Source organism: Aythya fuligula, chromosome 4 (genome assembly GCF_009819795.1).
Source record: "Aythya fuligula isolate bAytFul2 chromosome 4, bAytFul2.pri, whole genome shotgun sequence".
NCBI lineage: Eukaryota > Metazoa > Chordata > Aves > Anseriformes > Anatidae > Aythya > Aythya fuligula.
In genome coordinates, this window is record NC_045562.1 from 64,843,546 (window position 1) to 64,857,789 (window position 14,244).

The 14,244-nt window shown below is 37.9% G+C and overlaps 1 protein-coding gene across 1 annotated transcript in view; it reads left to right on the forward strand.

The window, feature by feature from the left end:
* Positions 1–3,297, forward strand: part of MAN2B2 (mannosidase alpha class 2B member 2) — a 29,084-nt gene extending 25,787 nt beyond the window's left edge. The window contains exons 16-19 of the mRNA XM_032186929.1: positions 619–771; positions 1,125–1,231; positions 2,114–2,231; positions 3,062–3,297. Coding sequence (XP_032042820.1) covers positions 619–771; positions 1,125–1,231; positions 2,114–2,231; positions 3,062–3,156 — 473 coding nt within the window. The 3' untranslated portion in view covers positions 3,157–3,297. The remainder of the gene's footprint in view (positions 1–618; positions 772–1,124; positions 1,232–2,113; positions 2,232–3,061) is intronic.
* The last annotated feature ends 10,947 nt before the right edge of the window (positions 3,298–14,244 follow it).

Consider the following 14,244-nt stretch of genomic DNA (forward strand, 5'->3'; position numbering starts at 1 on the left):
CTCTGAATGACTTGCTTGTTTTGCTTTGATTTGTGCTGTTAAGTTTGTAAATGCAGACTTCAAGCCTCCTGTGTGATGAAGTTAGTATACAGTGAGTTAGAAGGCAGATTGAGAGACTGTTAATTACATTGCATTAATTTCAAATATGGATGTTGTCCAAATCTATGAAATGTTTCTCATTATGTAATTATCTCTTACTCCTGGAGGAGAATAAATTTTAAAGCATCTAATGAGAACAAAACGTCCACACAGGGAATTAGTGCAAAATAGGTAGTAGATCATACATCAGCTTCCTGAATGCTGAGTCTTTAATGACCTTTTTCAAGTCATTCTTTTAAAAATATTTGTTTGACTTGTTAACTAAAACTGAAGCCTGGTAGTGGAATAGCAACTTCAGGGTGCAGTGAAATCTGCTTTGTTGGAAGCTTCCCCAGCAGTTAAAATCATTCTGCTTTCTGCTTTGTATCTCAGAAGGCCTCAGAGGAGAAAGTCTAGCATCTGCTTTGGATCTGCCTTGGCAGAAAAAGCAAAAATCTCTTTACCCTTGCACAGTACTGTAGCCAGCAGTGTGTGTGTGATGGATGTTTGACGTCCTTTTTTGTTTCTTTTTGCATGGAGGAGATAAACCAGAGCTACCCAGACAACTTCAGCAGAAATCAGTCCACAGTTCTCCTGTAACTGTCCCACCCAATCTTCATGTCCAGACCCTGAGCATTCCAGGGTGGAGATACAGCTCTAATCATGCAGAGCAGGTCCGCAGCATTCGCATGGGTAGGTCCAAAATAGTAGCTGGATGTTATATTTCAAAAAGCTGGCTTTCTGTTTTTCTGTCTTCTGTGAATAATATATTTATTTATTCAAAGTGTTAAAATCCTTTATCAAGACAGTTAATTATGCCCTATGATTGCTCTACTCAATTACGAAAATATGTCTCCTGTATGAGTTAGTGTTATGTTCTGTTAACGATGGGAATGAACTGAGTACTTCTTGTTGTTAATGCTCTAGCTAATCTTCCAAAATGTGAATTAAGTTCAACCCCTGAGAGTGTAAAACTCAAAAAATGCTTGAAAACTGTTTTTATTTTTCAATATAAGAAAATGCTTGTATTTTGTTTTCTCTTAAAGGTAAACAAGATGATGCAGACTTCAGTCGTGTCCTGCTAAGAATTAGGCACCTGTATGAAGTTGGAGAGGATCCTGTGCTGTCTCAACCTGTAACAGTGAATTTGAAGGTAAATCTAATCCTTCTGGGTTGAACAACACTGAAGGTGGTTTTGTTCCAGAGAGAACAGGTTGTACCATGAAATGTCCTGGGTGCTACAGACACCATGAAAGGTGGATATGATACTGTATGATCTGTATGAAAGGTTGAGATGATACAGTTACTACTGTAAATGTAGGCTCAGAGGAAAGCAGGTCTTATTTTTAATCAGCTTTGCACCATAGAAGCTCTTACTTCATATGAAATTGCCATAGGTACAGTATGATCTGCATAAATGTCTGTAGGACTGGTTCCATTGAGCTCTTGGCTGTATAACACTTCCTTAGCAGAGGGTGAGTCTATTTGGCTGTTTCTTTGGTTATGGCAAGTTGTACTTACAGTTAAATAAATGTGGACAGAATTAAAGAAAGCAAATATTTTTCCTCTATATTTTATTTCTGCGGGTTAATGAAACTTTCATCACTTCTGTCATACTGTGTATTTTGAGTTTCTTGTTTGTCCAGTCTTTCATGCAGAGGTAGATTGGTTTATAATACATGGCAGGTGTATATTTTAAAACATGAAATTGATTTTGATGACAATAACAGGTGGAACAAGGTGTAGTGTTCTCCATTTTGTTTTTACAAGTTCAGTAAGAATTTCAGTTCTTGAGAGTTTAGTAAACTCAGAACTCTGCTACAACGCAGAGGAGGTTCTCAGCATCTCAGCTTCTTAGTTGCAGCCTGGTGAGTCTGTAGTTGCCTTTGTGTTGTGGGACCTAGCAGACTTTTGAAGTCTCTACTGCTCTCCTTGGCAGATTAGTGCTATAGATGAAGTTCTGCTCTGGACTAACTGTGTACTAGACCAGTGGGTGTTAAGCTAGTCTCAGCAAATTGTGTTTCTTTACTCGCAGTCTTTGCTGAAGGGATTAGGATCAGTGAAGTCAGTGGAAGAGCGATCACTCACTGGCACCTGGGACATAAACACTTTGAAGCGGTGGAAGTGGAAGACTGCACAAAATCCAAGCAAAGGTAGGTGAAGCAAGGTGGTTGGTGTCTGTATTACTGTTGAAGCTTGATAAGTTGTCTGATTGAAAATATTTCTGTATTTGCAAGATTAAAGATCTCTTCATCTGTGTGACAAAGTGCCTGCAAGCAGTAGCATTTAGCAAAGACTCCCTGCAATCACTGATGGCTTTTTTTGCCTGGAAATGTCAACTCCAGAAAATTTCAAGCTTTTATCTGTCCAGATACAAGTGGCTACTCTGTGAAATCATATTTGTGACACCTTGACTTTGTTAGATACTGATGAGTTGTGTTAACTTAAATTTAAGCCTATGCTCTGGAAAAACAGACAGCTGGAATTAAAAACCCACCGGTGTAATCAGCCTGAAGGACTGTGTGTGGATAGGATTCAAGTTAGGGCTGACACTCTGGTTAAGTTCTGTGAGTGACTTCATTTCTCATTCCAGTTAGTTGCTTGGACATTCTCCTTACTATCGCTTACCACCATATATGTGCCTTGTAAAAAGCTTGCAGACATTTTGGCCTGGGCTAGCTGGAAGTTCAGAGCTCTACTTGACTTGCAGCTAGGAACTTGCTTGCTATTTAATCACGATGAAGAAAAATGCATGACTGTGGAGTTGCTTGCATGGTATAAGTCAATATGCAAAAAGCAAATGTATATTTTAATAATATGCATAAGTGCATCTTAGGTCCCATGCTACTTATGCCTTAAGGAGAACCTGCTCAGACACTAGCTTTTATGTGACAGATGAGTTAAAACTTTTAAGATAGAGTAATATGTACATTTGAGTAAAGCTGCTGCTTGAATAAATTACCACCTTTTCTGTGTCTTACAGGATTCTCCAACAGTAGAAACATATCACAAGAATTCATAGTGACTGTTCACCCAAAGGAAATAAGAACTTTCTTTGTATACTTTCAAGATCAATAAAGTTTGATGTTATATTTCAGGACTGAATATGTAATAGCTTCCAGCTTCTGTTTAAAGACATGCGTGATGGTCTTGGAAAACATTCTACTGCTGTTAATGAAAGGAATAGCCATTTTGGAATAAACTCTAAATTTAATTAAACTGTTGGCCTGTGTTGTGGGTATTTTTGTTGGTTAATCACTTACAACGCGTGTTTTCTGAAATGTATTCAATTTGAAAATACAAAAATGACCTTAATGTTTCAGTGCAAGCATTCTTGAACACTTTCATATTTGCTGTGGGCAGTTTAAAAGTGACTGCTTCTATCATGTTTCATTGTGGATACTGTCAAAATTGTATTAGTCCACTAGTCTGGAGTTTTCTTTCTTACTGTGGGAGTTTCAAGAGTCTTTTCTCAGGGTTTTTATTGTTAGAGGAGATGACTTCCAAGTCACAAAGCAGACATTTGCCGAATGTCAGTCTGTTCTATATGACTGTCATGTTTTTGAGCTACTTTGTCTTTCGGGCAACAACTACAAAGCTTCTGCTTCCCTGTAAACTGGAGTTGAATATTCCTCTGCACTAAGGTCATTAAAATTGACTAGGTTTGCTTCATGCTCTCCCATCAGTCTTGTGTTCTGGGTAAACTGGAACTAGTCTGGGGATAGAAGATGAATTGCCACATGGCTCCTAACTAATTCATTACGTACCCTGAAGCAGGAGCACTGTTTTTATGGCACTGTGAACTTCCATACTTCTCAGGATCAAAGAACATGCACAGTAGTAACAGGAAATGTTACACTAGCATCAAGTTCTAGTTAGTTATGAAGGGCTGTGTTTAGAGAGAAACTGGCAGGAACTGTAAATTCTGAGCAGGTCTGACCGAGCAGCAGCTAAAGGAAACACAGACAGTGGCTGGCTTTCCTAATAGCTGTTATGGTTTCGGGTTCAAAAAGAAAAGTTGCATTTTTCTTAGCTCTAAACGACGTGAAGCTGTAGAATCTGATTCTGTTCATGTGCCACTGGGTATCTCCACTTATTTTACTTGTTCACCATGAAAATGCATGTGGCTGAGGTGAGAATCAAGTCGGTGACTTTACTGAAGTGATAGAGATGAATTATCCTTGGTACGTATAATGCTGAACAAAACTAGTTCTGACCAGCAGACGTGAAACTAGACGTGAAACTGAAAGAGAAAATACAGAGGATATAAAGGGGAAAAAAAAAGGTGCCTTTTAGTCAATTAATAATTCCAGATCTAGAATCATGTAAAAATTATGTTTTGCTCTGGTAATTGTTCTGATGTAACTCAGCTGTTCAGCAATAATTTCCTCCATGTGGAGACACAGCTCAAGAACAAAGGAGACTGTAAAGTACAGCTGTTGTGAAATAGCTCTGCTGGAAGAGCTACACTGGTGGTCAGCTTTTCCACAGAGACAGCCTGTTTATGCTAACTGATGGCATCTCATTAAAACCACCACAAAAACTGCCACTTTTCAGTTCCTGGGTGAAGAGAGGCTTTGTCATATTTTCTATTGGTTATTTTTCACACCTGGCTATAAATATTTTGTGATACACCAGTTTAACCTGCCCTGCTGCAGGGAAAGGCATTTTTCTGCAACATTAAGCCCCTAGGGCAGGTACACTATAACTAGGATGCAGTAAAGCATGATGGCAGCTATTTTCATTTTGTTTTGTATATGTACCTGGAAAATGAAATATGTTTGGCTGAGTCACTTTGCTTGGTAATCTTTTCTCGATCCCTACGTTGAGTAACTGTGTATTACAATGGGTGTACTGTGTAGGTCACACAGCAGTATGATTTCATATTTTTGTGGCTGGAATGGTGTTGACTAATGCACGTGCTGGTAACAGCAACCCGTGCAGGTAGATTATAAAAATTGAGCTGTTTCTTCCATGGACAAGGGAAATCCTGCCCAAAAAGTACCTGCTCTGCAAGAAGTATAGGATGCTACAACTGCTAGCTCTGGGCACTGCTTTCCCAGGTTTTTATATTTCTAGGAGGCTCTGTTAGAACAAATCCTGCAAAAACTTTAAAAAGAATACCTCATCACCAGCTAATTTATCGGTTTTGTTTGTTTGTTAACTTCAATTTGTGCCGACTATCTGGTTTAATGGGGGGAGGAGGCAGGCATGGGACAACATTGGAATATTTTATCTGGAGTTATTTGAGTGCAATTAGCCATCAGGGAATAATTTGCCAGAGTAGAATCCTGTATTCCACTGGAGACATCCAGGAAGGTGGTCTGTTAAAAGCATGGCGTTCCTCCAGAAGATGTTGCTGCATATTTGATACATTCTTCTTCATAAGAAATCTCAGCTCGAATGGAAGCCTGCAGCCATTCAAATCTCTGTAGAGGGACCATAAACCAAATGATCCAACTATTCATCCTTTTTCTTTCCTCACATGCAACAGGACAGGGAGAGGAGATATTGCAGTGCTACATCAAAACTAAGTAGAAATCAAAGCATTCAGTGCTCACCTAGCGCTTCAAACCGTAGCTAGGAAGGAAAAGAGGGTGAATATAATATCACAAGCAGAGGAAAAAGTGCATGCAAGCAGCATGTTTGTGCTGTGGTAAGTAATCTTTGTTTTAATTCCAGGTGGAGTTAGGGAAGTAGCAGTCACAGAGTGGAAGAGTTCAGAGGGCATAGCAAGGTACCTGGATGTTGAGAAAGGAGAACACGTGAAGAATGAGACTCATATGACAAGTCTGAAGTCTAGCATCTTCTGAAAACACATTGTCTTGGTCGCAGCTCCTGGCTGCAAAGTCTGCAGGATGCTTCTGTTCTGGATCTTGTGAGAGACCAGTTTATTCAGTCTGGGAAGGCAACTGTATTTGTTCCATCATTTTGTGCAATTTTGAGGGGTAGGAGCCTGAACGTGCTTCTGAGGTGCTACAGTTCTACTTTGGGAATAAAGAGTGACTCTCAGTAAACCCTGTTTTAGCCCCTCTCCCAGTGCATGAGGCTGCCTTTTCATGTCTCCAGGCTTTAGCATTGCTCAGCATCCGATATGGCTCAGGCAGCAAAAACACAACTGTCACATAGAAGTAGAAGAAAACTACTTCCAAATGTCAAAGATATCAGGTTTTGCCTGTTTGCCAGCACATGATCAAGTTTGTTAAATTGTGTTTTTCTTCCCATTGCCCTGTTCTATCTCAAATAATTGCAGTTACATCCACTAAAGTACATACTGGTTACGTGGGCTCACAAGAGAAATGCCTCTTTGTTAGTTTTTTATTTCCTAGGAAAAGTCCATTTATAGACCTTACTTTACATTAAGCCAGACGCAAACCTAAATTAAAGCTAAATGAAATGGTTCCTCTTTCAAGATAGCATTTACATTGCTTGAGAAGGTATTCTTCATGAATGTATTGATACCACTACCCTGAGCAATTTTTTGTTGTGTAAGAATTATACTCTTTTAAGGGAAATGATTGCAGATCACTTCTCTAATCATGAGGTCAGGCAAAAGAATGACTTTCACTCTAAAATTTATTTGAAAATTAATTGTGGTATGCACGATTGGCATATTTGTTTTGTTGGTCTGTGTGTGCTGTGGAGCCATTTTTCTACTCAGATGTAATTTATTAGTCTTTGTTGAAAAACAGACTGGGTGGGCTTTATTTCTATGCTAATAAATGCTTAAAGAAAAACCCTAGAGATTATATCAAATTAAGTTTGATTTTTTCTTTTGTTTGGGTCATAGCTGGACAAAATTAATATTGTGGATGTATCATATAAAGCTCTGCTGACTGTCATGAGAAGGTATGAGGTCTGTTTTGCTGAAGTTGGGTACTGAATAAAAAGACCAAGTGCTTTGCATGGTGTGCTTGAGTTAGAGGAGGAATCATGAGTTAGGAATAATAAAAGACACTTTACCATTTTCAGAACTTTCTTTTGGCACATCTGCAACTTTCAAAAGCATTATGATTTGAAGAAGAGGCTGAAAGGGCAAATGTGAATTTGAACATTTTTTTAAACGTTTTTAATGAAGCATGTTTAACTTAGTACCTCATAGCTTTGTTTCAAGTATCAAAATTTCAAGTTAAGTTTCCATAACAAATGGATGTGAATGGGTTTTGCTCCATCTTCTTTTTCTACTGCAGCAGGCCTACAGACCTTGAGTTTCACACGCAATCTCCTCGAAGCTGATGCAGTTTAATAAAGTTTCCTAGCGATACCTGAAAGTGCTGCTGACATCAATACTCATTGCAAGATTTCTAACAAATGAGATGTGTAAGTAAGGGAGAGGGGGCTTAGATCCTCCTTAGATTCAGACAGTTTAAATGTCTTTTCATTATGCTTCTACTGGTGTTCTCTGAACACCGTGGGTTAAAGTTTTGGGGAGATGGATTTGCACAAAGTATGAGGAAGAGACCGGCTGTAACTGTCCCTGCCTCCCCGAGAATGCAGTGTCTCTGTGCTGAGCAAACAGTCCCAGCACACCAGGAAGCTACACATTTACAGAGTCCAAATGTGTGGATGCATTTTCAAAGGTTTAGCAAGTTTCAGATGAAGAAAGCAAGCTGCAAATAATCTTTCTATAGTAGATATCTTCCTGACCCACACAATCATTTGATGCGATGCACTTCCCTGGCAGCCCAGCTGGCTTAAGAAATTTTCTCACCATATTTTGCTACCCACTCAGTAGTACCACAATGAGAGTTTTTGCAGTTGTGTTGTAAACTGGTACAGTGAACTAATCCGGGCTAAAAATAAACTTGTTTCCCAATCCCTTTTTCTGTGTGCTAGTTCATTTCATCTCTGACAGTAGATGCTTTAGATTAGAACTAGAGCATCTTTCAGAGTAAATATAAACCGCTATCAGTGCTGCTAGGAAAGTTTCACCTGGTCTCTAGACAAAGTATTCTGCCTGTTAGAGCTGCCAAGCTCTGTACCTCAACACTAAATGGAGAAATGTACATATTTATATACAATAAAAGCTAACTTCTCCTGTGGGTTTACGTGTGTACTTGACTTAGTCTATGCTAAAGATAATGTGAATGTCAATACTAATACAGATAATGGAATTAAATAATATCTTTAAGTACAATTTATTTAATATATCCTTTAAATCACTTCAATTTAAAGATACTTATTTTGCCCTCACTAGGGTAGCCAGCTGGATAGCATCAGATGGGGATAGCCTACAGCAAAGTCCTAAAATTCACTGTCTTTGTGGCATGTTTATCTTTGCTGTTATCTTGGGGGTGGTTTTGTGTTTAACCTGGCAATGTACATGACACTGGAAACTACTTCAGTAAGGCAGATGCTGGGAAGCAGGCAGACATGCATCATGTTTTGTTGCTGACAAATGAGAACAGTGCTTCAGGCTTTAAATGTGGCTGTGTCTTCATTACAAATTGGAGTTCTGCTGTTCTGGACACGTGCCTGCTGCTGCTAAAGCCAGATGTTAGCACTAGAACTTTTCGTGGGTAAGACGGGTTTGTGTCAAGTCCTTAATTTAACCAATTCATGTTCTATTTTAGTCATCTTTTTTTAAAACTTCTGTCACTGCAATTTTGATGTAATACAACTGAACATGTTTGTGGAACAATTTTGTGTGGCCTGCTATTTATGCATTTGCAACATCTTCTGTCAAGGGAATAAGACTGGATATGTTTTGCCTTCCCCATTTCTAGCCAGACTGTATAAATGATTCTGGATTGGAGACAAAAATCAGTGCTGGAAAACATTAAGCACCATACAGGTATCTGTATTTAAAGATTTTATTTTTAATAATTGGAGGGAGATGAGTTTCATCAGCATGGTCGTTAACTTAATGACATAACTGTACCTTATTTTATATAACCAATCTTCCCCAGCCAGGCCTTAGGTAATATATATGACACTGATAATGCATTAAGGCAGCAGCACCGCAGTGCTAATAGTAGGGCATGTGGCATGCACAGTGTAGAGTCCTACATCATCTCCTGCTGGTGGTGTGTGGTGTTGGGCCCATTGCGAGCGCGGTATCTGAAGTCAGCCTTCTTCCAATGCTCCCCACAATGGGGCTATGCTGCTGTAAAGATAACAGGAAGGAAAAATAGGCAAGATTTCAGCAACATGACAACAAAACATGTAATAAAGAAATACAGGAGTAATACTTGGTATCAATGTAACGTATGTATAAACATGGTTTCTTTGGCTTTGGATAAAATTACTCTATTTGGATGGAAGAGGCTAACAAGCATGGGAACAGAGTACCTAAAGAAGCTTAATCTTCATAAAATGAAGGGTTGCAGAAGTGCCATGCTAAACTGAAATGGAATTGTTCAGGTATTGAAAATCAGCTCTGCGTGTCATACAATAAAGAAATAAATAAATGAGAGAGAGAGAGAGAGAGAGACTGCCCGTGAGGAAAGGTAACCAGTTATGGCATGAGGGGATCTTCTAGAAGAAATGTTCTGATTTCAGATGGGATAACTGGGCTGTGAAGCAGAGGCAGCTATGACTGCAATCTCAAGAAAGAGTGTAGGGAAAAACTGGGTTGTGTGTAGGTCTCTGTCGTCACCATGGGAGGGAAGAGGAAGCTGGGTTACAAATCTGACACGCTTTCATTTGTTGTTTTGCTGATCTTCGACAAAGACAACCTGATGCAAGTACTAATAATCCTGCGTGATGATCATAATTTCACTGAAACTTCTTTTGACAATGTGTTTTGGCTCCTTAGGTAAGTGCTGTATATTGTTTTCCTTTTTTTATAGTTAGTCACTTGTAATACTTGAGCTAGATTTAGAAAAAGGAGAAGAAAAATGTTCTCAAAGTATATAAGCCTCAGACTTGTGTGTGTGTGTATGAGGCAAGGAAAATATAACGTATATTATCATAATGTAGAGATCAAAGTGTGGGGGTAATCAAAAAGCATTTTTACCAAGAAATTGTTGTGGAAAAAGTGTAGAGGAACAAATCTTAAACACCCAAAATGATGCTAGGTTAATGCAAGCGCTGTTTTTGTTAGACCTTTGCACTTGAATAGTTACCGTAGCAAACACCAATTGTAGAATTTTAAAATGTTGAGGCTTTCTTCTAGAACATGCAGGTACCAAAATCTGAAGCAGGTCAGGTTTCATTTTTCTTCAATACAAATTGCATTGGATAATGCTGAATGCTTGTAGTATAACCTTAAAAAAATAAGAGGGAAAGAAACAGAGAAAATAAGAAGTGAAGCAACAACAAAAAGGTATTTTTAGTGGTGAGGTTTTTATAAAGACATTAAAGCAAAAAGACCAATGTAACAAAGCCTGTAACACAACTGTGTTTTAAATGAAAAAACAAGTGAGCAGAAGAACTGAAATTAATGATCAGTTCTTTGAACAGCTTCTAAGTTGTTGTTTATACACTACAATTCTTTCCCTAATTTTTCTGCTGTTTATTACACCTATACTGCCCATGTTGTTCTCTGCTTTTAATTTATGCAGACTGTTTTAGTCTACATTTTAATGCAAAGTAGTGCTGTTATCCACAAACTGACAACAATAAATATACTGCCTTCTTATTTGGAAGGAGCCTACATGGCAAGTGAAAAAAGGTTGGCTTTTAACATGAAGTACTCATAGCTCATGATAGAAATTCAAACTGCTTTTGTAAGCCTCTGCTCCTGTTGTTTGTTTGTTTTTTTCCATCTATGTCCAACACGAGTTTTTTAAGTGATCTCTGTGTGAGGTGGTCAGGGTTCTTCATAGTGCAGCTGGGGGCATTGGGGTGGTTGAAATGGAGCTGTTGTTGAGCACTGCACAGTGGAAAAAATAGAGGTGCTGAAATTCATTAGGTATGATGAATATTTGCCTTCTTCTAAGAGCAAAGGAAAAACATAATTTGTGTAATTCTGATAAAACTTGCCGTTTTAGGACTAGATAAGGGCCAAATCATTGCATTCCTTATATATTGTTGTAAAGTGAATCTCAATTACAGGATAAAAACTGGAAGAAAATCATGCAGGTTATGCTCACTATGTTCCTTACTTCATAGTAAGGAACTTCATAGTTTTTCTAGCACGTACACATGCGAGAAGAAAAACAATTCTTCATGCAGCATAATAATCATAAAAATCATAGAAATTAATGGTCTCAGCAGTCTGAGAATACTTTTTTTTATAACACTGGCATATTTGTTATGAGCATCAGTGTCATTAGAATTGAGGGGGGGGGGGGAAAGTTATCTGATAACCATGGAGTAATCTCACATCAGAAGAACATTTTGTATATTGTTGCACTGTACTTCATGTAGATAATCTTGCATCTTGGTGGCAGGTAATGAAGAGATTCAAAGCAAGAAAGGTTTGCTTTCCGCTGACACTGTGCGAGTCACACTGAGCTAAAAGTTTTGCCACAGACCTGATGAAATTATTGTGGTCTGAGTGGAATACTAAACCACTTCTGCAGCAGCAGCTTAAAATGAAAGACATTTAAAAAAAAAAGTACAGAACTCAAAACAAAAATGCTGTAATTCTTGTCACTAATTAGAAGCAGGGCAGGACAAGGACTCCTACATAGTGACAAAAAATTGTAGTGGGTTTTTCATTCATTTTGATAAGTATTTCATTATTGATGAATCATTCTGGATGATTCCTTTTGGTCATTCTTTATCTGGCAGACAAAAACAAAGTGGTTTAAAAAGTTTCAAACTCAACTCTTATAAAGCTTTTTATTTAGAAGAAAAAAAAATGTTTATCAGCAAGTACAAAGAAAAACTTCGTGTTACGCACAAACAATGATGGAGGGATTTAATGCACTGACTAAAATTTCCTTTAGCTGTAATGTAATTGCCAGTATTTAAGACAGAAGTGCATAGTAACTAATCTTTAAAAATTAATGTCATAATTATTTTATAGTGTTAGCATTTATAGTATTAGCATTATTTTAAATACTATGATTGTAGATGTTACAGGTGTTATGTCATCTTCATGCCTCTTTCATTTTAAATGTATGTGTATTTCTCCCACTAGCTACAGGTCCCAATAATTTAACAGTCATCCAAACACCAACAAAAATACATCTGTCGATTGGAGACTCCACTGAAATTGCCTGTATTTGGGAAAAATCAATTATAAGATATAGAATAAGCTGGTATCTTGTTACTAAAGAGAATGTAACAAAAACTATATCATCAAGCCTACTCTATTTACCCAACGTCACCCATGACAACAAGGATGTGCTAGTGCTAAAAACTGTCAATGTAAATGACACTGGATTTTACTACTGTGAGATAATTATTGAAATACCTTTCTGTAAAAAACTCTGTGGAAGTGGAACAACTTTGATCGTTGAAGAGAAAGGTAAGCTAGCATGAGCATGTGCATGCCTCTTAGATTGTCATTGTAGTCTTCAGTCTGAACTGCTACACATTTCCTCTCTCTCCCACATACTTCTTTCAACACTAAACATCTCAAAATGAGTGATATGAACAGAGGGAGGACTTGACTGACTCCTTATGACAATCACTTTAAGGTCTCTGCCTTAACATCCCCAGTGTGAGACATTTGTTTTATTCTCTAAGGGTTTTTTTTTTTTAAAAGTAGAATTAGTACTGTTAGGGTTCACAAAGTCTGTGTATCAGCAGCATATTTCATAAAATCCCTTCTTTAGAGGTATCCAGTAAGGTGTAGACATGAGACGATGAATTTATCTGTTGTGTGTTGTGGATCTGCTGAAATAATCACATGGTCACTCTGTCCAGTAATATGCACTTTATCTTTTTTGTTTTTTGTTTTTTGTTTTTTTTTTTTTAACATGTTCTTAATAATAAAAAATGGGGAGGAATGAAACCAATATGGGAGATGTATAATGTCTATGAGAATTTTTGTCCATTAAGTTCTGACAAATTCTTTTCTTGTGGTGGTTGTCTTTAAAGGTTAGTATGTGACATTAACAGAGGGGAACAATTTAAGGTCCCAGTTCTGAATTAAGCATTGAGAACCATTAATACAATGCGTATTCATTCACAATTAAACTTTTAGACAGTGAGGATGAGATATGCTTTACCTAACATTAGAGCATGTGTCATACCTGGAAATCACTTTATCTCATTTCTGTTACACACCTGTCTCAAAATACTATGCATCACTTCTTGAAAATGCTGATCTTTCTTTTTCTACCTCTCAGTTATAGAGAAAGACTAGGTGACTAGTTCTGAACAGACCTTTAACATTATCACATATCTGATATTAGCTGCTTGAGTCATGGGAATTGACCTTTCTGCTCATTCAGCACAGCCCAGTTTTGGATACTAATTTACACTTCTGACCAACTGATTGTCCAAATGGAGGCAGAAAACTGACAAAAAATTTAGGAAAAAAAAAAAAAGTGAATGAAAGTGTTTTCCTTAAGGGAATTAAATGATACCATCTATTATTTGGTCAAGTATTAGTAGGTTTAGAGCGGAGCAGAAAAGATTCAGATTCATTTAGTGGGGGGGAGAATGATTTTCATTACTGTAGGAATAGTGAGCTATAGGAGGGATTGATGTTAATGATCACCATGTAGGCATCCATCAGGAATGAAGAAGTATGAATGACCTTGCACATGGGTAGGGAGGATAGACTAATTAGATCCCAAAGTTCTTTCAGTTCTTTTGTTTTATTTCATTGTGATGCTTTTCTGCGATTGTGTCTTTGAGTTGTGTATAACTTTACCTTAAAAATGTAATTGCAGCAGCTCAGTCATCAGAGAAGAAAGTTTTGGCAGTTTGGGCCATCATTCCTTTCTTAGTGGCAGTGGGAAGCTTGTATTGCTGCTACAAAAAGAAACGGAACTCAAACCTTTCTGGTGAGTGGCAATATTTCCATTAACACATAGTTTCTAAGCCAAATGCTTATTTTGAGGTGGCTGAACAGGTGCACTTGAGGCATCACTGAGAAGAATTTCAAAGTATAACTTTTGCTCACCTACTCTTGACCTTCAACAGGCGCCCCGAGCTGAGCAACTTGAGAGGAGGGATCAGAAGGCACTGCTCACTGAATGTTCACTGTTCAAGTGAGCATTCTTGCAGCCTCTTGCCTCTGTTATTTCTCTTTACAGAAAGAGTGATTACTTAAAAAGCAACCTCCAGAATAACCAGATCTCCATTGCATAAGGTGTGCTG